At 44.8% G+C, this 26,307-nt stretch overlaps 2 protein-coding genes across 2 annotated transcripts in view; one reads left to right on the forward strand and one right to left on the reverse strand.

The window, feature by feature from the left end:
* LOC130298173 (uncharacterized) overlaps nucleotides 1-26,307 on the forward strand; it is a 308,559-nt gene that overhangs the window by 70,291 nt on the left and 211,961 nt on the right. The window lies entirely within an intron of this gene.
* Nucleotides 1-26,307, reverse strand: part of LOC130298171 (uncharacterized) — a 133,634-nt gene that overhangs the window by 4,001 nt on the left and 103,326 nt on the right. The window contains 1 exon segment of the mRNA XM_056551082.1: nucleotides 12,679-12,875. Coding sequence (XP_056407057.1) covers nucleotides 12,679-12,875 — 197 coding nt within the window.

The following is a 26,307-nucleotide window of genomic DNA, read 5'->3' on the forward strand; positions in this document are numbered from 1 at the left end:
CCTGTCACATTCTCCCGCCGTCACATTCTCCCGCCGTCACATTCTCCCCCCATGTCACATTCTCCCCCCATGTCACATTCTCCCCAATGTCACATTCTCCCCCCATCTCACATTCTCCCCCCATGTCACATTCTCCCCCCATGTCACATTCTCCCCCATGTCACATTCTCCCCCATGTCACATTCTCCCCCCCATGTCACATTCTCCCCCCATGTCACATTCTCCCCCATGTCACATTCTCCCGCCGTCACATTCTCCCCCCATGTCACATTCTCCCCCCGTCACATTCTCCCCCCGTCACATTCTCCCCCCATGTCACATTCTCCCCCCCTGTCACATTCTCCCCCGTCACATTCTCCCCCCCCATGTCACATTCTCCCCCGTCACATTCTCCCCCCCTGTCACATTCTCCCCACATGTCACATTCTCCCCCATGTCACATTCTCCCCCATGTCACATTCTCCCCCCCATGTCACATTCTCCCCCCTGTCACATTCTCCCCCCATGTCACATTCTCCCCCCTGTCACATTCTCCCCCCATGTCACATTCTCCCCCCTGTCACATTCTCCCCCCATGTCACATTCTCCCCCCATGTCACATTCTCCCCCCCTGTCACATTCTCCCCCCATGTCACATTCTCCCCCCTGTCACATTTTCCCCCCTGTCACATTCTCCCCCGTCACATTCTCCCCCGTCACATTCTCCCCCCATGTCACATTCTCCCCCCTGTCACATTCTCCCCCCCATGTCACATTCTCCCCCCTGTCACATTCTCCCCCCATGTCACATTCTCCCCCCTGTCACATTCTCCCCCCATGTCACATTCTCCCCCCTGTCACATTTCCCCCCCCTGTCACATTCTCCCCCCCTGTCACATTCTCCCCCCCCCTGTCACATTCTCCCCCCCCTGTCACATTCTCCCCCCGTCACATTCTCCCCCCCTGTCACATTCTCCCCCCATGTCACATTCTCCCCCCCGTCACATTCTCCCCCCATGTCACATTCTCCCCCCCTGTCACATTCTCCCCCCCATGTCACATTCTCCCCCCCATGTCACATTCTCCCCCCTGTCACATTCTCCCCCCGTCACATTCTCCCCCCATGTCATATTCTCCCCCCCTGTCACATTCTCCCCGTCACATTCTCCCCCCTGTCACATTCTCCCCCCTGTCACATTCTCCCCACATGTCACATTCTCCCCCATGTCACATTCTCCCCCATGTCACATTCTCCCCCCCCTGTCACATTCTCCCCCCATGTCACATTCTCCCCCCCCATGTCACATTCTCCCCCCATGTCACATTCTCCCCCCATGTCACATTCTCCCCCCCCCCGTCACATTCTCCCCCATGTCACATTCTCCCCCATGTCACATTCTCCCCCCTGTCACATTCTCCCCCGTCACATTCTCCCCCCATGTCACATTCTCCCCACATGTCACATTCTCCCCCATGTCACATTCTCCCCATGTCACATTCTCCCCCCCTGTCACATTCTCCCCCGTCACATTCTCCCCCCATGTCACATTCTCCCCCCCCCCATGTCACATTCTCCCCCCCATGTCACATTCTCCCCCCCATGTCACATTCTCCCCCCCATGTCACATTCTCCCCCCCGTCACATTCTCCCCCATGTCACATTCTCCCCCATGTCACATTCTCCCCCCCATGTCACATTCTCCCCCCCATGTCACATTCTCCCCCCCATGTCACATTCTCCCCCCCGTCACATTCTCCCCCATGTCACATTCTCCCCCATGTCACATTCTCCCCCCCTGTCACATTCTCCCCCGTCACATTCTCCCCCCCATGTCACATTCTCCCCCGTCACATTCTCCCCCGTCACATTCTCCCCCCCATGTCACATTCTCCCCCCCATGTCACATTCTCCCCCCTGTCACATTCCCCCCCCCCCCCGTCACATTCCTCACCCCCCCCCCCCCGGTCACATTCTCCCCCCATGTCACATCTCCCCCCATCCCTGTCACATTTTGTACTGCAGCAATACACTGGGTTTCCCGGGCGGTTTGCAAATCTCCCACCGGATCCAGGAAACCTAGTGTGTTTCCTGCCGAAAAAGACCTTTCCCCATCAAACAATCACTGGCTTGACACGTGACACCACTGCGGCCAGTGATTGTCTGAAAAGGGAAAGGTCCTACTAGTTGAATGGTGAAGAGAGGAGGCACCGGACCGCATGGAGGGGGAACGGCATCTGCAGGGACCGGGAGGAGGTGAGCAGAAGTTTTTTTTTTTTTCTCCCCGCGCCCTTTTACTTAGCTCAGTTTTTCCCAACCAGGGTGCCTCCATTTGTTGTGAAATGACAACTACCAGCATGCCCAGACAGTCTTTGCCGGTCCGGGCATGCTGAGAGTTGTAGTTTTGCAACAACTGGAGGCACGCTGGTTGGGAAACACTGACTTTCAGTATTTAAATTTGTTTTTACCTGCTCTGGCCACCCCCAACCTGCAGCAGCACACAGGAGCCGGCCCGAGCAGATAACCGCAAGTTTTCCTGTAGGGCCGTATCGCTATATCGTAAAAAGCGCGACTCAATTGCGTTTGCAATATATATCGTGCAGCCGTATTTCATAGTATCACTGCTCTCCTCCCCCGGGACTATATAGATGGCTGCTTACTGTCTGGCCCCTAAGGATAGAATTGGCAGTGCTGTGCGCCACTTAACCCTAGCTAGACTGGTTGCTCTTATCCCAGCGACTAGAAGGGACAATAAGCAGCTATCTGTATAGTGTGTGGCCCCAAAAAAGGTAAGTGGCAATGCATCACCACCATTTAACTCCTTCATGGCTGACTGGGCAGGAGGTATATAATGTATAGCCATGGGCCCAGCTCCGGAGCAGGAGACACATCAAATCTGGCATATCTTCTGCTCTTGTGCAGGAAACCCCTTTCAGAGAAGGGACTCCTGTAATTAAAGTGATAAGATTTGGAGGGGAGGGGGAGGCCGCTGCCAGTCTATGAAGCACAGTCAGGAGTTCAGCACGATTCATAGCCCCTAGGTCCTACCTGCTATCAGCATCTGGGACTCATTGCTAATGCCGGACATCACCAATGCCAAAAATCTATTTCCGGTAGCTCAGTGGAGCTGATAAGGACACCCACAGTGAAATAGCGGGGTCCCGGTCAGCTGAGAGAACGGGTGGAGGTCCCTAACCTCGCTTCACGCTGTCTGAACGACGCTCCAATCCTGCAGGCAGCCTCAGCATCACAGCATTGATCAGTGTATGTAATCTATAGATTCCATGTAATAGTCTACTACAGGGACTAAAAAACTGGGAATAAGGTAAAAAGAACATTAACTTAATGTGAATAAGCCCCTCCCCTAATAAACGATTGAATCTTCCCCATTTACCAATTATTTTTAAATAAAAAAATCTAAACAAAAATAAATCTAAACATATGTGTAACCGCACGGTCAATGGCGTAAACGTAAAAAAATACAACTTCATGGGCCAAAAAGTCTTAAAAAGCGATCAAAAAGTCTCATCAAAACTAAAGTGTTTCCGATAAAAATGACCGCTGATCACAGCGCAAAAAATGACTTTCATACATCCCGTATACGGAATAATAAGAGAGTTATAGGGGACAAGGTAGGACGATCTGATACAGACTCATTTTTGTTGAATTTTTTTATATTTTAAAAGTGTTAAAATAAAACCTATATAAATCATTTATCATTGTAATCGTTTGGACCTACAGAATAAAGGGAATTATTACCGTAATGTGCACTGCGTCCAAACAGAAGAACCCAGATTTTAAAAATTGCTTCTATTTTTTTCACCCCACAAATAATTTATTTTTTTGGCCCTTGTTGTAGATTTTGAGGTAAAATTACAAAGTAAAAATCTGTGGTGCAAAAACAACAACAACAAGACTCATATGGGTTTGTTAAGAGGAAATTGCAATCATTATGGCTATAAGAAGGCAAACATTAAAAAGAGAAATAGCTGTGTCCCTTAAGGGTTAAAACTCAAAACTGTTGGCTCCTGAAGGGGTTAATAGTACAAAAACCATCTGACAGCCTCCACATGTGACCACACACATACCTCCACATGCAGAGCTGTACAGGAGCCGTGTGCTTACAGGACCTGCGATTATGTCACCGTCATGTGATCAGTCACATGGAGGAGGAGGAGTCACATGATCAGGGGCTGTGCTCTAGGCTCATCTGCTCAGTGTATGCAGGACTCTGTTGTCACATGACCATTATCACAGGTCCTTCATTTCATTCACATTCTCTTCTATCCTGCACTATTGATTTCCGCCCACTCCTGTCACATGATCCGCCCCACAGGTCCTTTACCCGCAGTCACATCTATACTGAGAAACTTTGCCCCCCCCCCCCCAAATGTACTGGTCACATGATTGTGACATCATCGCAGGTCCTATACCTCCAGAATGTAACAGATACAGAGCAGGTCCTGGTGGGGCAGTCACTGCTGTTGTGTTGTGTGTGGAGATCTCTCAGAGCAGCAGCCCCTGATCATGTGACTCCTCCTCCTTCATGTGACTGATCACATGACGGTGACATCATCGCAGGTCTAGTAAGCACACGGCTCCTCTACAGATACAGGTATGTGTGTGCGGTCACTAGAGATGAGCGAACTTACAGTAAATTCGATTCATCACGAACTTCTCGGCTCGGCAGTTGATGACTTTTCCTGCATAAATTAGTTCAGCTTTCCGGTGCTCCCGTGGACTGTAAAAGGTGGATACAGTCCTAGGAGACTCTTTCCTAGGACTGTATCCACCTTTTCCAGCCCCCAGAGCACCTGAAGGCTGAACTAATTTATGCAGGAAAAGTCATCAACTGCCGAGCCGAGAAGTTCGTGATGAATCAAATTTACTGTAAGTTCGCTCATATCTAGCAGTCACCATCAGATCTGGATTATTGGGGATGTTTATTATTAACCCTTAAGGACACGATGTATATTTGCATTCTGTGCCCCATATGGGACTTTGAGGTGAGTTCAGGAGCTATAAGCAGCCAGGACTCACCACTAATGACGCTCATCGCCATTAACCCTTTAGATTCCATGATCAAAGTCGATTGCAGGATCTAATATTAGTAAAATGCAGTTGTTTGGGGGCGGAGTCTAGATCAGCTGAGATGACGGCCGGAGGGCCCCTTACCGTGCTCTGTGCTCAGATCGGGGCTCTAAGTATACAGACACCTCCACAGCCTGTATAAGCCGAGCACCGATAACACTGATCACTATGGCAGAGCGTTATTCAGGGTTTGTAATAGAAGCCCCTCCCCTAATAAGTTTATATCCCATTTCTGTAATAAAATAATGTAGGTGGGCGTGGCTTAGACATGGCGCTGTGCGGTTGTTTTTCTAGGGAGCGCCGTGCCGACCAGCGGTTGTTTCCTGATTTCCTGCCTATACTGCCCCCCAGGGGATGTCTGCAGGTAATAGCAGGTTCTTCCGGGGGGACATATCACAATTCACATAAAATCCTGATGTAATTGTGATGTATATTGTGCCCCCTAGTGGACACATTTCACTATTCTTCATTGGACAATGTCATATTGAATCCCTCTATTCTTCTCCCTGCTCTGATGAAGACGTTCTGATTACACCGCAGCCTCAGAGATTAGGAGAAATGGATTCACAACGTCTTCAGCAGAGCAGGGAGAGCGACCTCAGAAGACCTGGAGGACCAGAGCGCCACCACTGGACGGGAGAGGGGAGTGCGCTCTGGTCTCTTATTTTACAGCCCTCGGACAATGGATTTTGTTTTATAGAGAAATCTGAAAACTCCTATAATGTCTCCTCAGATGTTTCCCCAGATTATCTCCAGGAAATGGATTTTATTTCTCCATAGAATCTGGTGCGGTTTATCATCGTCTCCTCTTCTTCCCTTCAGGTTTCTCCAATCCAGGATCCTCTGCTGATATCTTCTATATAAGAGAATTCTCCTGGATGACCCATCAACCATGGAGAGAGACAGGAACAAGATGGCCGACAGGATCATAAACCTCACCCTACAGATACTCTTCCGGCTTACTGGAGAGGTGAGGGATTCTGGGAGTGATGTCACATGACCTCATTCTTATCTATGTAATAACAGATGATATGACTGGAGAGGTGGGGGATTCTGGGAGTGATGTCACATGACCTCATTCTTATCAATGTAATAACAGATGGATATGACTGGAGAGGTGAGGGATTCTGGGAGTGATGCCACATGACCTCATTCTTATCTATGTAATAACAGATGGATATGACTGGAGAGGTGAGGGATTCTGGGAGTGATGTCACATGACCTCATTCTTATCTATGTAATAACAGATGGATATGACTGGAGAGGTGAGGGATTCTGGGAGTGATGTCACATGACCTCATTCTTATCTATGTAATAACAGATGGATATGACTGGAAAGGTGAGGGATTCTGGGAGTGATGTCACATGACCTCATTCTTATCTATGTAATAACAGATGGATATGACTGGAGAGGAGAGGGATTCTGGGAGTGATGTCACATGACCTCATTCTTATCTATGTAATAACAGATGATATGACTGGAGAGGTGAGGGATTCTGGGAATATATGTAGTGATATTAATGTGTCTCTCCATACACAGGATTACACAGTAGTGAAGAAGTCCTCTAGTGGGCGCTGTCGGGCCCCTGTGTGTGAAGGATGGGGAAGAACCCTGAGCCCAATCCCGGGGCCCCCACCTCACTCCCTGATACATGAGGAAATGGATGAACAGAAGATCCTAGAACTCATCAACAAGATGATGGAGCTGCTGACTGGAGAGGTGACCCTGCTGGGACATTATACAGTAATGGAGGGGTCTGGTGATGACTGGAGAGGTGACCCTGCTGGGACATTATACAGTAATGGAGGGGTCTGGTGATGACTGGAGAGGTGACACTGCTGGGACATTATACAGTAATGGAGGGGTCTGGTGATGATTAGAGAGGTGACACTGCTGGGACATTATACAGTAATGGAGGGGTCTGGTGATGACTGGAGAGGTGACCCTGCTGGGACATTATACAGTAATGGAGGGGTCTGGTGATGACTGGAGAGGTGACACTGCTGGGATATTATACAGTAAAGGAGGGGTCAGGTGATGATTAGAGAGGTGACACTGCTGGGACATTATACAGTAATGGAGGGGTCTGGTGATGACTGGAGAGGTGACACTGCTGGGACATTATACAGTAATGGAGGGGTCTGGTGATGATTGGAGAGGTGACACTGCTGGGACGTTATACAGTAATGGAGGAGTCTGGTGATGACTGGAGAGGTGACACTGCTGGGACATTATACAGTAATGGAGGGGTCTGGTGATGACTGGAGAGGTGACACTGCTGGGACATTATACAGTAATGGGGGGTCTGGTGATGACTGGAGAGGTGACACTGCTGGGACATTATACAGTAATGGGGGGTCTGGTGATGACTGGAGAGGTGACACTGCTGGGACATTATACAGTAATGGAGGGGTCTGTTGATGACTGGAGAGGTGACACTGCTGGGACATTATACAGTAATGGAGGGGTCTGGTGATGACTGGAGAGGTGACACTGCTGGGAATGCTGGGACATTATACAGTAATGGAATGGTCTGATGATGACTTGAGGGGTGATACTGCGGGGACATTATACAGTAATGGAGGGGTCTGGTGATGACTGGAGAGGTGACCCTGCTGGGACATTATACAGTAATGGAGGGGTCTGGTGATGACTGGAGAGGTGACACTGCTGGGAATGCTGGGACATTATACAGTAATGGAGGGGTCTGGTGATGACTGGAGAGGTGACACTGCTGGGACATTATACAGTAATGGAGGGGTCTGGTGATGACTGGAGAGGTGACACTGCTGGGACATTATACAGTAATGGAGGGGTCTGGTGATGACTGGAGAGGTGACACTGCTGGGACATTATACAGTAATGGAGGGGTCTGGTGATGACTGGAGAGGTGACCCTGCTGGGACATTATACAGTAATGGAGGGGTCTGGTGATGACTGGAGAGGTGACACTGCTGGGACATTATACAGTAATGGAGGGGTCTGGTGATGACTGGAGAGGTGACACTGCTGGGACATTATACAGTAATGGAGGGGTCTGGTGATGACTGGAGAGGTGACACTGCTGGGAATGCTGGGACATTATACAGTAATGGAGGGGTCTGGTGATGACTGGAGAGGTGACACTGCTGGGAATGCTGGGACATTATACAGTAATGGAGGGGTCTGGTGATGACTGGAGAGGTGACCCTGCTGGGACATTATACAGTAATGGAGGGGTCTGGTGATGACTGGAGAGGTGACACTGCTGGGACATTATACAGTAATGGAGGGGTCTGGTGGTGACTGGAGAGGTGACACTGCTGGGACATTATACAGTAATGGAGGGGTCTGGTGATGACAGGAGAGGTGACACTGCTGGGACATTATACAGTAATGGAGGGGTCTGGTGATGACTGGAGAGGTGACACTGCTGGGACATTATACAGTAATGGAGGGGTCTGGTGATGACTGGAGAGGTGACACTGCTGGGACATTATACAGTAATGGAGGGGTCTGGTGATGACTGGAGAGGTGACCCTGCTGGGACATTATACAGTAATGGAGGGGTCTGGTGATGACTGGAGAGGTGACACTGCTGGGACATTATACAGTAATGGAGGGTCTGGTGATGACTGGAGAGGTGACACTGCTGGGACATTATACAGTAATGGAGGGGTCTGGTGATGACTGGAGAGGTGACACTGCTGGGAATGCTGGGACATTATACAGTAACACCACTGGAGGGGTCGGGGTGATGACTGTATCATTATGTGTCAGGTTCCTATAAGGTGTCAGGACGTGGCGGTCTATTTCTCCATGGAGGAGTGGGAGTATGTAGAAGGACACAAGGATCAGTACAAGGATCAGGTCATGATGGAGGATCAGCAGCCCCTCACATCACCAGGTAATAGACATGACTATATACACACGTCCTCTCATTATTTGTATGTAAAGAATGAATTCAGTCTCTGTATGTGTTCCCTACAGTCAGATCCAGTAAGAGAACAGCATCAGAGAGGTGTCCCCGTCCTCTTGATGAGCAGAATATGGAGGTCATTACTACAGGGAAAAATCTGATTTATATTAATGCTACAGACATAAAGGAAGAAGAGACTGATGTGAGCGGTGATGAGCAGTATAAGGAGGACAAGGACATTCCTTCAGGGAAAGATCTGACCTATATAAATGCTACAGACATAAAGGAAGAAGAAGAGACAGATGTGAGCGGTGATGAGCAGTATAAGGAGGACATTCCTGCAGGGAAAGATCTGATCTATATTAATGCTCCAGACATAATCGTAAAAGTAGAAGAAGAGACAGATTTGAGCAGTGATGAGCAGTATAAGGAGGACATTTCTACAGGTTACCGCCCAGGTGAGTAGTAACCACTAAATACAGAGAAGAGTCACAGATTCTATTCAGTCACCGGCTGCAATAATATTTTCGGGAAGTATTGGTGTAACTAGAATCTTTGGGACTTCAGGGTAAATACTATCCCCCCTCCCCTCTAAATTGCCTCCATAGCAGTCGACTTGATACCATCACCACTACATAGTGACTGAATAATACCGCCATACTGTTTATGAATCAAACACATTATATACAGACTAATATTACTCCATATAGCAGTAGATACCAGCTCTCTGTCTCTGTGGAGTCGCTATCTTTCCTTTTTCATCCTGAGGATAGGGGATAAGTGTCTGATCGTGGGGGTCCGACCAGCGGGACCCCCCCCCCCCCCGTGATCTCCTGCCCAGCACCCCAGATCTCTCCAGGCACAGGTGACCTCCGCTCCGTGCAGGGATTACTGTCGACCACCGCACCAAGAGGTGCCCGACATGTCTCTCCATGAATCTCTATCAGAGAGCCGGAGATACACAAACAGGATGCCAGGAAGGAGATCGCGGGGGTCTCAGTGGTCGGCCCCCCCCCCCCCAGTGATCAGACATTTATCCCCTATACACAGTAGGGGATAAGGACTCATGTACTAGAATTTTCCGTTAATCCCTTAACGACGCAGGATGTAAATGTACGTCCTGGTGAGCTGGTACTTAACGAACCAGGATGTACATTTACGTCCTATACATAACCGTGGTCATCGTAGCGATGCCCGGAACATGCGCGGCAGGTCCCGGCTGCTGATCGCAGCCAGGAACCCGCCGGTAGTGGTGGACATCCGCAATCGCTAGGATGTTTGCCATTAACCCCTCAGTTACCGTGATCAATACAGATCATGGCATCTGCAGCATTGCGGACACTAAAATGGATAATCAGATCGACCGCAGCGCTGCCGCGGTGATCCGATCATCCAGAACGGCGCATGGAGGTCCCTTTACCCGCCTCCGCTGCCTTCCACGGGTCTTCTGTTCTGGTCTGCAATCGAGCAGACCAGAGCAGAAGATGACCGATAACACTGATCAGTGCTATGTCCTATACATAGCACTGAACAGTATTAGCAATCTAATGAGTGCTATAAATAGTCTGCTCTGGGGACTATTAAAGTGTAAAAATAAAAGTAAAAAAAGTATTTAAAAAAAGTGAAAAACCCCCTCCCACAATAAAAACGTAAACGTGTAAAAAACTAAATAAATATATATATATATATATATATATATATATATATATATTTAGTTTTTTACACTTTTTGGGGGTGAAATGGGAAAATGGGACAATTTTCCCATTATATATATATATATATTATATATATATATACATACATACATATTTGGTATCGCCGCGTGCGTAAATATCTGAACTATTCAAATAAAATGTTAATGATACTGTACGGTGAACAGCGTGAACGTAAAAAAAAAGTCCAAAATAGCTGCTTTGTATTAAAAGTTTTATATAAGCAAATATGGTATCAATAAAAAGTACAAATCACGGCGCAAAAAATGAGCCCTCATACCGCCGCTTATACGGAAAAATGAAAAGTTATAGGTCTTCAAAATAGGGGGATTTTAAACGTACTTATTCAGTTAAAAAGTTTGCTTTTTTTTTTTTTTTTCAAGCGCAACCGTAAAAGAAAAGTATGTTATTATGGGCATCATTTTAATCGTGTTGACCCAAAGAATAAAGAACACGTCATTTTTACCGTAAATTGTACGGCGTGAAAACAAAACCTTCCAAAATTAGCAAAATTGTGGTTTTCTTTTTAATTTCCCCACACAAATAGTATTTTTTTGGTTGCGCCATACATTTTATGGTAAAGTGAGTGATGTCATTACAACGGACAACTGGTCGCGTAAAAAAACAAGTCCTCATACTAGTCTGTGGAGGAAAATATAAGAGTTATGATTTTTGAAGGTGAGGAGGAAAAAATGAAAACCTAAAATTCAGCACAAGAAGACATACAGGGAGCACTCAGAGAGTCCACTCACGGTTACGGTGCCAGGATCATCTTTATTCAGGTGCAGTTAAAACATCAGCTGGACGCCAGGTTCCCGTAGCAGGGTAAGCAGCTTTCACGCCCGCACAAAGGGCGCTTCTTCAGACCACACCCCCTGCCGTCACCTGCTCCAGGTAAATACACCTGCCTTAGTCGCGTGACGGCAGGGGGGCATCTTTACAAACAACTTTATTAAAAACACACACACGGGATGCGGACATAAAACCAATATATCAACTTACAAAATTGCAGAGTAAAAAGTTATAAAAATACTACTATGCAATCATAAATACACGTCATATCAAGTCTATCATTAAGACCAAGGCCCCCCTGGGCGTTCGTCCTAACGATCCAACTTCCTTCTTTCTGCAGTAGCGTCTTTCTGGTATCCAATCCCGCTTTAGGGTGAACACGCTCTATAACAAAAAACCGTAAGGTGTGACTATCACTATTGTGCACTTCGCGTACATGTTCGATCAGGCGGGGAGAACCTTTCCCCGTCCTGATCGAGTTTACGTGTTCCCGAAACCGTACATTGACTGCCCTTATGGTACAGCCGATGTAAAAGCGGTTGCAGCGGCACTGGATGGCATAGACAGCATTTTTTGTTCTGCAACAGAAAAAATCCTTACACGTCACTTCTATACCTCCTATATTGATGTACTTGTCTGTACAGTAAAAGCTACACCAATTACACCCTCCACATTTGAAATTGCCCTTAGTCAGCCAGTTAGTACTGGGGTTAGGATTTTTTAGGGAGCTACTTACTAAAACATTACTTAGGTTCTTACATTTTTTGAAAGTAATGAGAGGAGGTTTTTTTTGTAAAATTCTGGAGGTCCGGGTCATTCTGCAAACAATTCCAATTATTTTGGATGGCTTTTTTGATTTTTTTCTGCTAGAGGGCTACATGTAAAGCCGAATGAAAATCGATCCCGATTATCTTTGCCATTACCATCTTTATGTTCATTCTTATTTTTTCTCAACAGTGTATCCCTGTTTTTACTCCTAGCTTTGTTCAAGGCCATATCCAGAATATTTTTAGGATATCCGCGTAGTAAGAGTCTGGCATGTAATTCTCCCGCCTGCACCTCGAAACCCCTTTTCTTCGGAATTTATCCTTCTGAGTCTTAGTAACTGCCCATACGGGACAGCCCTCTTAACGTGTTCAGGATGGTAACTGTCGAAGTGCAGGAGGGAGTTACAGACCGTAGGTTTACGGTAACCCTTGGAGACTACCTTGGCATCTGCAACACTGACTTCCACGTCCAGGAATTCTAAAGTTGGCGTCCCAACTTTCCATGTGAACTTCAGGTTCATATCGTTTTCATCGTTTAGAGCGGAGACGAAGTCCACAAAACTCCGTCCCCGCCCACATGATGAAAACGTCATTGACAAATCTGTGGTACTGCACGATATGACTGATAAACCTGTTCCTACTTGAGAACACAAATTTCTGTTCGAATCCTGCCACATATAAGTTGGCTAGAGTACATGGCGACCCCGCTGGTCTGCGTGAACCAGTCATCGTTAAACTTGAAGGAATTACTAGACAAAATAAAATTAAGGGAATCACAAATAAAATTAATGTACCCAATGCTTCGTACCCAGTGCTAGCCATGAAGGGAGTGCCGATCGCTGTATCTGCTGCTGCTACTTGCTGTAAAAATAAAATTGTCTGAGTCCTTAAGGCCCAAATGTCTGAGTCCTTAAGGAGTTAAAGGGGTGCTCCAGCTTTCGGAACGCTTAAAGCCAGAGGCAGTGATTGTGAAGTAGTGGCCACGCCCCCTCTTGCTGTCACGCCACGTGCATGAATGGAGGGGGTGCAACATCATGAGGGGGCGTGGCCGTGACATCACAACCACTGGAATCTGGCTTTTGTTTTGAACGGGGGGTGCTGCAGAAGATCCTCGGGGGCTCCAGCAGCTGGACCCCTGTGGTCAGACATCTTATCCCCCATCCTTTGGATAAGGGATAAGATGTCTAGCAGTGGAGTATCCCTTTAAATCCCTTTTATTCTTTCCCTCTGATACGGAAATGTTCCCAGTTCAGGTCACCTGTGTGGGTGCAAATGGAGGTATAGGTGCGGCTGGCGAGCCGTGAACGAAAATCATTAAAAGTAAAGGTTCCACTTTTAACTTGGTTCCAGGAAAATTTCACTAACTTTATTAGGACATAAGTCTTTCTATACACATTAATAGACAAAAATGTGATACTGTCTGCCTAGACAAGATAGGGGATAGGTTATAGATTGCGGGGGGGTCTGACCCTTGGGACTCCCCGTGATCTCCTGAACGGGGCCCCGGCAGTCTGCTGGAAGCGTCCGTTCCAACCCCCACAGGATGCAGGGTTGGTCCACCCCCTTCAAGCAAACTGCCAGGGCCCTGTTCAGGAGATCGCTGGGAGTCCCAAGCATCGGACCCCCGTGATCTATAACGTATCCCCTATCCTTTGCCTGAATTCTCTGGCTGGCATGAAGATTATAAAGGGGCGGTTTGGATGACTGCTCCATTATAACCTGCGGGGTCAAGTGGATTGGGGGGCACGGTCATCTGGTCCCTGACCGGGCCCCATAGCAGTGATTTTCCCTGAGGCTGTGTCCACATGATTGTCAAAGACTGGTGTCCCTGCTCCTTGTAAGGCAGTGATTTCAAACTGTGGCCCTCCAGATGTTGCAAAACATCAACTCATGGGTGTGCTGGGAGTTGAATTTTTACAAGATCTGGAGGGCCACAGTTTGACACCACTGTTGTATGGCTGCTCCGCTATTATAGCAACTATCTTTCTTCAGTTTTGCAGTAAATCTTATTTAAAAATGAAGGGTGGATTTACAAAGTACTATTGCTTAGAAATACAAAAATGTCCTGGGTTGTTAAAGGGTTAATACTGATAATAAAATCTGTGTTATTCTCTGCAGATTCTTGTAGCAGGAGATCAGAGGAGAATCTTATATCTTCAGATTATAAAGCAGATGATGATATCACACAAGATACATATGAAGAACATTCCATTATCCCAGATACACCCTCAGCCCTTCACAGCCAAGATCTGTCATCTCATCCTTATATACAGGTCCTGTCTTCTCAGTCATCACAGGATGTTCAGCAAAATAAAGGTCACAGAAGGGGTGTTGGACACCAACGAGCTCATACAGGAAAGAAACCATATTCATGCTCAGAATGTGGGAAATGTTTTACTTCTAAATCAAGTCTTGTTAAACATCAGAGATATCACACAGGGGAGAAGCCATTTGCATGTTCACAGTGTGGAAAATGTTTCATGCAGAAATCATATCTTGTTGAACATCAAAGAACTCACACAGGGGAGAAGCCATTTTCATGTTCAGAATGTGGGAAATGTTTTCCTTTTAAATCAGGTCTTGTTGTACATCAAAGAACTCACACAGGAGAGAAGCCATTTTCATGTCCAGAATGTGGGAAATGTTTTACTAATCAATCAAGTCTTATTCAACATCAAAGAACTCATACTGGAGAGAAGCCATTTTCATGTGCAGAATGTGGGAAATGTTTTATTGATCAATCAAGTCTTATTCAACATCAAAGAACTCACACTGGAGAGAAGCCATTTTCATGTGCAGAATGTGGGAAATGTTTTGCTCAGAAATCAAGTCTTATTCAACATCAAAGAACTCACACAGGGGAGAAGCCATTTTCATGTGCAGAATGTGGGAAATGTTATACTGGGAAATCAAAGCTTGTTAAACATCAAAGAACTCACACAGGGGAGAAGCCATTTTCATGTGCATAATGTGGAAAATGTTTTACTGATAAATCAAGTCTTATTCAACATCAAAGAACTCACACAGGGGAGAAGCCATTTTCTGTTTCAATAGTTTTTATTGAATATTTTTTGACAATCTAAAAGAACAATGCAAGTCCCTTGCAGGGGACTAAGTAGAAGTCAAGCAAGTATATAAACAGGTAAACATACAAGTAAAAAAAAATCAAAAGAACCTAAGAACAAAGTTGGAATAAGTTGACTTGTACAATTGCAAGAATATATGGCAATGTGTCTTTGAACTCTAATGGGCTAGTCATATAGTAATAGCGAGCGTTGACCCACTACAGGGTTTGAGTGTTGAGATTAGTTACTCTGCGTGGCATGTAAACAGTCTACATCCTGATATCTATCTCAGTAGGAAATGATGGGAGCGGTAATGGAGGGTAATAGAGGAACAGGTAGGGGTAGGAGGGTGTAGGGGTAAGAGGTGTAAGGAGTCAGGAGAAGGTGTTGAAAGGATAGGCAGGTAGGAGAAGGGGGGGGGGTGGAGGATCGTAGAAAAGGACCCGCAAAGGGAATGTAAGTGATCTCAGCAGGTTATATAGTATCAGTAGCCTGTGTTGTGGAAGACCACCTATTCCATCGCTTGTGAAATATGAGCCGTTACCATAGGCGATGATGCCTTCATATGTGTAGGTGGTATTTACTTTATTAATGACCATGTCTATAGATGGGGTGTTGGGTGATTTCCACATGCTGGTAAGTGAAATTTTCATCACAATTAGGATAATACATATTAACCCCTTAAGGACCGGGGGTTTTTCCGTTTTTGCATTTTCGTTTTTTGCTCCTTGCCTTTAAAAAATCATAACTCTTTCAATTTTGCACCTAAAAATCCATATGATGGCTTATTTTTTGCACCACCAATTCTACTTTGTAATGACGTCAGTCATTGTGCCCAAAAATCTACGGTGAAACGGGAAAAAAAATCATTGTGAGACAAAATTGAAAAAAAAAACGCCATTTTGTAACTTTTGGGGGCTTCCGTTTCTACGTAGTACATTTTTCGGTAAAAATGACACCTTACCTTTATTCTGTAGGTCCATATGATTAAAATGATCCCCTACTTATACAGGTTTGAATTTGTCGCACTTCTGGAAAAAATCATAACTTCATGCAGAAAAATTTATACGTTTAAAATTGTCATCTTCTGACCCCTATAACTTTTTTATTTTTCCGTGTATGGGGCGGTATGAGGGCTCATTTTTTGCGCCGTGATCTGAAGTTTTTAACGGTATCATTTTTGCATTGATAGGACTTATTGATCGCTTTTTATTCATTTTTTCATGATATAAAAAGTGACCAAAAATGCACTATTTTGGACTTTGGAATTTTTTTGCGCGCACGCCATTGACCGAGCGGTTTAATTAACGATATATTTTTATAATTCGGACATTTCCGCACGCGGCGATACCATTTATGTTTATTTTTATTTTTATTTACACTGTGTTTTTTCTTTTATGGGAAAAGGGGGGTGATTCAAACTTTTAATAGGGAAGGGGTTAAATGATGTTTATTCACTTTTTTTTTGCACTTTTTTTTTGCAGTGTTATAGGTCCCATAGGGACCTATAACACTGCACACACTGATCTTTTACATTGATCACTGGTTTCTCATAAGAAACCAGTGATCGATGATTCTGCCGCATGACTGCTCATGCCTGGATCTCAGGCACTGAGCAGTCATTCGGCGATCGGACAGCGAGGAGGCAGGTAGGGGCCCTCCCGCTGTCCTGTCAGCTGTTCGGGATGCCGCGATTTCACCGCGGCTATCCCGAACAGCCCACTGAGCTAGCCGGCATGCTTTCGGTTTCACTTTAGACGCGGCGTTCAACTTTGAACGCCGCGTCTAAAGGGTTAATAGCGCGCGGCACAGCGATCAATGCCGCGCGCTATTAGCCACGGGTCCCGGCCGTTGTTAGAGGCCGGGCCCGAACCGCTATGACGCGGGGCCACGCCGTGGCCCCGCGTTATAGATCGGGAGTGGACACATGACGTTCCAGTACGTCATGTGTCCTTAAGGGGTTAAAGGGGTATTCCAGGCAAAACCTTTTTTTTTATACATATCAACTGGCTCTGGAAAGTTAAACAGATTTGTAAATTACTTCTATTAAAAAATCTTAATCCTTCCAATAGTTATTAGCTTCTGAAGTTTTCTGTCTAACTGCTCAATGATGATATCACGTCCCGGGAGCTGTGCATGATGGGAAAATATCCCCATAGGAACTGCACAGCTCCCTGGACGTGAGTCATCAGAGAGCAGCCTCTCCCTGACTGCATTTCATGTTGTGAGTACCAATAAAGAAGCTGTTTTAAGAGAACCGGTGAGTGCCGATGTTTTTCTAATTCTCCACTGTATTGATAATTTACAAATCTGTTTATTTTTCCGGAGCCAGTTGATATATAAAAAAAAGTTTTGGCCTGGAATACCCCTTTAAGTCTCTCTCGGCTCTAGGTATATCAGATACATCGAGAAACAATAGAATCTGTTGTGGGGTCCAGGCCCTCTCCTCCCCTAAAACCTCATTCAAGAGCTGTTTGCAGGCGAGCCAGTAGGCTTTAATGGAGGGATATTCCCACAAAATGTGTAACAATGTGCCCCTCTGTCCACAATCACGCCAACATAGTCCAGTCATTTCTGAGTAGATGTGGGACAGGCGCTCAGGAGTGTAGTACCACCTCAATATGGTCTTCATAGCAGACTCAACATGTGAAACACATAGAAAGGCTCTACGTATATTCTGGAAAGCCGCTCACCATTGGGATTCGAAGATAGATTTGCCCAGCTCGTTTTCCCAGGAACGAAAGGGGTGTGATTTGCGAAATTGGGAAGTATGGGATACATTAGAATATAAGGGGCGAAGGCCCTTTAGGTTGCTAGAGAGAAAAATTTAAGAGGGTTTATGTAACTGGATGGAAGATGGACTATGAAGTAAGAAATGATGCAAGCGCAGAAATTTGTAGACATCAGAGTGAGAAATAGAAAAGGTAAAGTGCAATTCTGAAAAGGGTAGTAGGGTTTCAGATAAATAAAGTTGGTGGAGATGTGTTAGCCCACTGTGAATCCATGGGACCAGCCATATGTCAGGGCTCATGCTTTGTATAAGAGATATGGGAATGAGAGTTTTGTCCGTGGTTTTGGGGGTGTCCACTAGGGAGAGGTATGTTACCCATGCCTTATATGAGGCCGCCACAATAGCGTTGGAAAAGGGGGCGGTGTGTGGAGACCAGTATGGCAGAAAAAGAACGTCTTTAAGTAAGTATGGGGAAACCAAGGAGTTTTCTATATGGGCCCAAGCAGTGGTCAAATCTTCTTTGCGCCAGCCTCTCAACATCTCCACCAGGGCGGCAAGATAATAACACCACAAATCTGGTGCCCCAAGTCCTCCCATGTCTCTGGACTTAGTAGTCAATATGGATGCGGTCAATCTGGGCCTGTTGCCTGACCACACAAAGGATGACAAAATGGCTTTGGCCTTAGAAAAGAAGGATTTAGGAACAGCAATCGGGAGGGTTCTAAAGAGATAGAGGAAGCGGGGTAGAAGAAGCATTTTAAAGGCTGCTACTCTGCCTGTCCAAGATATGTCGATAGAGCTTAGTCTGTCCGCTTCAACGCTGATGGTCTGTAGGAAAGGTTCATAGTTATTGGAGTATAGTAGGTTATGAGGGTATGTTAGTTTGATTCCTAGATATTTAACACTAGTGGTTTGCCAATCAAAGGGATGCACGTTTTTAAGGGTATCTACCAGGGCGGGGTGAAGGTTTAGAGGAAGGGCCTGAGTTTTAGTGGCATTAAGGTGGTAATAGGAAAGCTGACCAAAGTGAAGTATGGAGGTCATGGCAGCCGGCACAGAGACAGAGGGATCAGTAAGTGATAAAATAGTATCATCTGCATATAATGAGATGAGGTGATGTCGTCCTGCGATGGAGACTCCAGAGATTTGTTCTCCCTGCCTCAGCGCCTGCGCCAATGGCTCCAGACATAGAATTAATATAAGGGGTGAAAGGGGGTGTAATAGATTTATCTATGTAAAAAAATGTTCATTTAGGAGGTCCCCCTTCCCCATCTGTTTTCCCCCTCTGCTCCTTCCGGTATCTTGGCCCCCGCCATCGTGTGAAGACTGAACAAAAGAGACTTGTGAAACAGTTACAGGAAGTTGAGCAACACGAGGACAAGGCACATCCCCCATGCTATTTGCTCACTCCCTATATGCTAGAAAATCCCCTAGCAGGGGGTGGGAACTTATGTTAATGACAAAGTTGATATAAGCTTGAACAATTTGAAATAAATGCTGAGTGTACAGCACACAGGAAACTCTAAAGCACAATGGCTCTGTCTGATTTATTTCTCTATGCTTCGGTATATACATTCTGTATACAGATTTGGCCGGGAGTAAGATAGTTACATAAACGCTGAGTTAAATCCACCACAGATGTCGCCCAATGTCGTGGGGCTGGATTATAGGCCTCATGTGCAGGTCAGGTTGTAATACCCAGACCAGACGATTGAACAAAGGCGGACGCAAATGGGATTCAACTCCAGGCGTACGGTAGGACATACTTGTACCTAGCCAAAAGTACCCATGTCTCCCCTTTGTTTTGTCATGCTGATCTAGCGGACTTACATGTGACCTAACAGAGAAAGATAGATACATTCTCGTCCAGAGACAATTACCCATGTATAATGTAGCTATCTTACTGCCCGAGTGTGTATGAAATGTGTGTGAGTGAATAAGTGGAATTGGGACTGTTCATTGGGGAGTTGAGTTGTGGAATATGTTGTCATAAATAAGCATTGGGATGTTAAGGCATCATCAGAATGTTTAGGACAGAGTTATAAATAGAGAAGTGATCTAGGACACATATGGTGCTGGTTGCCTGGTATAACGTCATAATTAGAGCTTATCTAGGACTGGGGGTACAAGGGATTTTGCCGGCAATAGCAGATTCCTGGAACTTGTCCCATTGCAACTGATAGAATATGTGAGATGTGTCTTGTATTGTGTGTGTGTCCATGGATTATTGTTAAATTAGCTAATTCAGACGAAGAGGGGGAAATAACTTCCCTTCTAATACTAGATCTAATGTATTAGTCTTTTAAAGATATCTCCTAAAAGTACAGGAAGGTTTTTGAGAGGGTTTTAGTTGGCAACAGCTGGGGGCACCCTAGGGTTTGTGGGCTTTCTGGAGGAAACAGAGGGGGCTGAAGAGAGCTGCAGGGCTTTGGAATGTGCAGAAGTAACCTGAGCTCACTGAGGGAATTGCAAATGCAGTTTGATGGAAAGCATGCGGTGAGTTAAAAATGGAATTGATAAATTATAGATATTAAGGCAGTTGCAAGTTTGAAATATATTGATGGTTGATAGGATAAAAGCTTTATATATATATATATATATATATATATATATGGCAGTGTAATATACAGTTATATATAACAGCGTGATTCTTGAGAACAATTGTGATTTGACTTAGTTATATTGTAACCATCTGAATGGATATAGATAGGCAAAAGAATGTGAGGTGAATAGAAAGGCATAAGGTGTTGGCTGAAAGTATGATGCAAATATTTAGGTATTGAAGTTAAAGGGTACCTCTCATCAAATAAACTTTTGATATATTTTAGATTAATGAATGTTGAATAACTTTCCAATAGCATGTTAATGAAAAATATGATTCTTTCTATTGTATTTTTCCCGATCAGTTCTGTCAGCAAGCATTTCTGACTCATGCTGGAGTCCTAAACACTCAGAGCTGCCAGCCTGCTTTGTTCACAGCCAAACAGGCTGTGAACAAAGCAGGCTGGCAGCTCTGAGTGTTCTCCTTTGTGAACAAAGCAGACTGGCAGCTCATAGTGTTTAGGACTCCAGCATGAGTCTGAAATGTTTGCTGACAGGACTGGTAGGGAGACCCCTAGTGGTCATTTCTTCAAAGTGGAAAATTAAATAGAAAGAAGCATATTTTTTAATAACATGCAATTGTAAAGTTATTCTGCATACATTAATCTATAAAATATCAAACATTTTTTTGATGAGAGGTACCCTTTAACACCGATATTCAGACATACATTTGTTTATAAACTGGTGATAGGATGGTGAGAATTATCATATTTTCAATGAAGAGAGCCTTTGTAGTAAGCAGGGGGGAGGGACTGTGAAAATTTAACTGTATGTATAATATTATTAATATTATGGAGCTAAGAATCCCTTATGGAGTGACACCCTAATACTAATCCCTAAAGTTATAAACCCAGATTTTACCTTTCTTCATTCCATGCTTTTTTTCTCTCTTTCTCTCTCTCTTTCCATGAGGCTGCTAGTCTCTGCCACATGCTTATTCTGTACGGGGGGGGGGGGGGGGGGCAGCTATGTTACCACCCCCAGAAGTGAAGTTCCTCCCCCAGCAGCCATTTTAGCTCATGCAATTAGTTCTCACCTCCACTCCCCTGCAGCCATTTTAACACACCTAGTCAATTGAAACATATATGATAGATTAGGAATACATGGAGTATGACAAGTGAATGGATTTAGGTGAAACTGTGTATGTACATGTTTATGTCATAATGAAACTACTTGATGATATTTTATTAATCTCTTAATAAGTTTGTTTTCGCAGGAGTGCAAGATGGATAAAAATAAAATAAAAAAATAAGGAAATTTATAAGGAAATTCAATTAACTGTCTGATTATATTATAGGAGTAACAAGAGAAGTTTGGCCAAGAAGAATAAAATAAAACGTAAAATAAATGAAAAAGTGATCACTGTTTAATTAATGAATATTACTTTAAGCATTTAAAATCAGCTAATGGTTTATTGATTATAAATAATGCGCATTGACGATGATTTTTTCCCAATTTTTGAAAGAGCTCTGTATATATTTTTATTCTTTTACATTTTATTTTTGGTGAGAATGTGGGCCCCGTGTGTGTTGTATGTTGAGTATTTGTAAATGTTGGTATTGTTACATGTGACATGTGTATGGTATGTCTCCATGTAGGCACTGATTGCTCAAGAATTTTTTAGGAATGAACAAACTGAAAGACAAAAAGCCAGACTCAAAGGGGTGGTGACCAGTGACATAGAGGAGTGGGAGGAGAAAGGCGGGGCTTATAGGAAGATTGACAGAACAGCCTTGGTCTAATGAAACACAGTCACAAATCTACTGTTTAAACTTGAATGTGTTATAGTACCTGCATACACAACGTGATATACCTATACATTCTACATTATATTTATTTGAATAACATCAATTTTGAGTGGATAACTATATAATGATATTTAGTGTAATATGAAGATGCTGATTGTCTTGAACTTATAAAAAAAAATAATAATTCAAGAGCCATGATAGGATATCGGAGAATCCATGGTTAATGCTGAGTTATAAATGTAAGTTTGTTCTAAGTAATGTAAAGATGTAATACATAAGACAGGATATATGGTGACCACACGCAGAATGAAGTTCTACTGCAATAAACCACTTGATCTGAGCTGGTGGTTCAGAGAAGTAGAGTTGAAGGTATTCACTGAGATGTGTAAGATATCTGAAGGTATGACACGAGTACAGGTACACTTTAATTACCGCCCACAAGTATGGGCCTATTGACGTAGGAGTGTTCTTGAATCCCTGAGCGAACCAATCTGTAGTTTGTAATTCAAGTGTTCAAAGTCCGAGAGCGGCCAGAGAAAGTGGCCATCGTAAAGATCAGAGACACATGAAGGAAACAGCCCCAGAAGCCAAGGGGACTGAATGGTGAAGGAGGCTGCCAAGGCTGCAGTGCTCCTGTTCCCCCACAATGATGGTACAAAGTGTACAGGTGGATGGGCAATGTGGAATTTTCTGGTTAGGTCTCTTGCAGGAACCAGCTATGCATGCTGAGAGAGACCAATGGAAGAAGAAAGAGGTGGTACAAGGCAAAGAAGGCATCTGGAAAGAGTTGGTAAGAAAATGTATGTGCCAGCAGTCTTGTACCCCATGGTAACATATATGACCCCATACACTAAGCAGAGGGGAGCTATGTGCATAGTAATGTCAGTACATTGGGTCGCCTCAGGATTCAGCAATGCAGAAAGAAGGTTTGTACAGACGTCATCATTTACATTTGACATATGACCTAGGTGAAAACAATAAAGGTACCTGACCAACACACTCCATAAACATCTTACCTGTTTCAGAGAATATGAGTAGACTTCATCTAACTGCCTGGGGTAGGTCAATATCAGTGTCTCCTTGTCTAAGTGTACTGATCCCTTACCATAGATACAGTGAAGTATACAATTAAGAACCTTTTGTGAAACTGTACCTAGTTCAGATTCTGTAATTGTCACCCATTTCTTCAAAAGCTATGCAGGAAATAAGTAAGGAAAGAGAAGATTGCATATGATGATCCCGTATATATGTATCTCTGATAACTGTTAAATCTATGTCTGTGCATAACCATGGTTGTTCCAAAGGGAAAGATAATCACAACGGATTGTTAGGATGTGACGTTGTATGAGGAGAATCAGTAGGTGAACATGTACAAAAAGCAGGGTGCAACAAGTATTTCAGTGAGTGATAATGTTATAAAGGAAAGGAATACTTGGTGTAAGATTATAGAAAGGATAGACCTAGCTAGCCAGATGAGTAAATAGTAACTATCGTAAAGTATGGGATACTTGGGGATATGAAGTTTAGAGTTAAATTAGAAAGGAATTAAACTGGGGAATACACATTAGTCAAGACACATCTGCCCATACACACTTCCATTACAGAACCTACAAAGAAATCTAAACCACACTTTAGAGGAAAACATACAGCCCCTGCTGGGAGTTTCGATCCCTTTGTGTATATTGATGTTAAAGGAGTCCCAAGAGGGACCCCAGATGAGTTTATAGCTAGAGGTCAAATAAAAAGATGGAGTTGAGTCAATAATATCCCAGATTTCCATGAGTAAAATTAATTATATCTATTATAACCAACTAAGATTAATACATTTCTTTGTAAATGCTTTTCAAGGTTAGACCGAACAACTAAGAGTCACATCCACTATAATATTCCAAAATGGTACGGCATTAGATATGATATATGGTGTAAAAGGAAAAAGGGGGGTATACAAGATGTTTGGTAGACTTGTTGCACGTATATCTCAGCCAGTTTAGGACCAGTAAAATAACCATACTTATAATTCTAATAATCTTGCTTTGTTGTGTGTTGTGTTTTGCCTAAAGAAGAAGTGTGAGACAACCGACAAGAATACCACGCCAGTAATGACAAGTGAGGACTTTGAGATTACAGATGAAGCCTATACCCCATTACAGAGCTTCAATGCCATCTATAACACCAGTGACCCATAGGGACAGCATCTGACTCCATATGTGTAAAGTCTGAGGCTAAGGGGGTCCATGGATAAGCCATGGGTCGTCTAAAGTACAGTGAAAACACATTGGGGCAGATGAGTTAGGATGATGGAAATTAGGGAAAGGGAAAATTGGTCATTTTAGGGGGGACTGTGATAGATATTTACATGTGTGTATACATACATTTTATATACTGTATATGTAAAATGCCCATTTAGGATGAAGACTCTACATTTCTGTTACTTGTCCACTCCTCCTCTATCTGCTCTCCCCCCATCTGTTCTCTCTCATATCACCCCTCCCATCATGTGAAGAGTTTGAAAAAAGAAAGCCCGGGAAAGTTACAGGAAGTGGAGTGCCATGAGGACACGGCACATTCCTCATGATATTTGCACACTCCCGAAATCAGTGATGGCGAACCACAGGCCCCCGTCACATTCCGGACATCCCTGTGTCCCGAAAGGTCATTTCGGGACACAAGGATATCCCGGTTACCTCTCTGCGGTCCCGCGTTCGCTTTAAAAATGCAGGGACCGCCGGGAGGTAGAGCACGCAGGGACATCACGTCACTGACGTTGTATGCGTGCGCCCATAAAGCAGAGCGGAGCATCGGGGAGAACTGAGGATGACAGGCGCATGGTAAGTGACCAGCGGGACGTCATCTTCGGTGTTCTGACACACACATACAGCCTCCAGCCATACACTGTATATGGCTGGAGGATGTATGTCGGTGGGGGGACACTGCCTGCCTAATGTGGGGTAACACTGCCTGCCTAATGTGGGGAAACACTGCCTGTCTAATGTCGGGGAACACTGCATGTCTAATGTGGGGGAACTCTGCCTGCCTAATGTGGGGGAACACTGCCTGCCTAATGTGGGGGGAACTTTACTGCCGACCTTGTGGGGGGAATTATACTGCCAACCTTGTGGGTGAGAAGTATACTGCCAACCTTGTGGGGGGGGGGAATTATACTGCCAACCTTGTGGGTGGCTGGGAAGTATACTGCCAACCTTGTGGGTGGGGGGGAAGTATACTGCCAACGTTGTGTGGGGGGAATTATACTGCCAACCTTGTGGGGGGAAGTATACTGCCAACCTTGTGGGGGGAACTATACTGCCAACCTTGTGGGGGGGGGGGGGATTATACTGCCAACATTGTGGGAGGAAGTATACTGCCAACCTTGTGGGGGGAACTATACTGCCAACCTAATGTGGGGGGAACTATACTGCACCGAATGTGGGGAGAACTATACTGCACCTAATGTGGGGAACTATACTGCCAACCCTAATGTGCAGGGAACTATACTGCACCTAATGTGGGGAACTATACTGCCAACCCTAATGTGGGGGGAACTATACTGCCAACCTAATGTGGGGGAACTATACTGCACCTAATGTGGAGAACTATACTGCCAGCCTAATGTGGGGGAACTATACTGCCAACCTAATGTGGGGGAACTATACTGCCAACCTAATGTGGGGGAACTATACTGCACCTAATGTGGGGGAACTATACTGCCAACCTAATGTGGGGGGAACTATACTGCACCTAATGTGGGGGAACTATACTGCCAAGCTAATGTGTATTCTGATTTAATTTCTGTGCTGGCACTTTGAGGGGAAAAAAAGTTGGCGTGCATTACGATTCGGGCACTCGGCCTCAAAAAGGTTCGCCATCACTGCCCTAAATGCTAGAACATCCCCTAGCAGGGGGTGGGAACTTATGTTAATGACA

The sequence above is a fragment of the Hyla sarda genome (genome assembly GCF_029499605.1).
Source record: "Hyla sarda isolate aHylSar1 chromosome 1 unlocalized genomic scaffold, aHylSar1.hap1 SUPER_1_unloc_3, whole genome shotgun sequence".
Lineage (NCBI taxonomy): Eukaryota > Metazoa > Chordata > Amphibia > Anura > Hylidae > Hyla > Hyla sarda.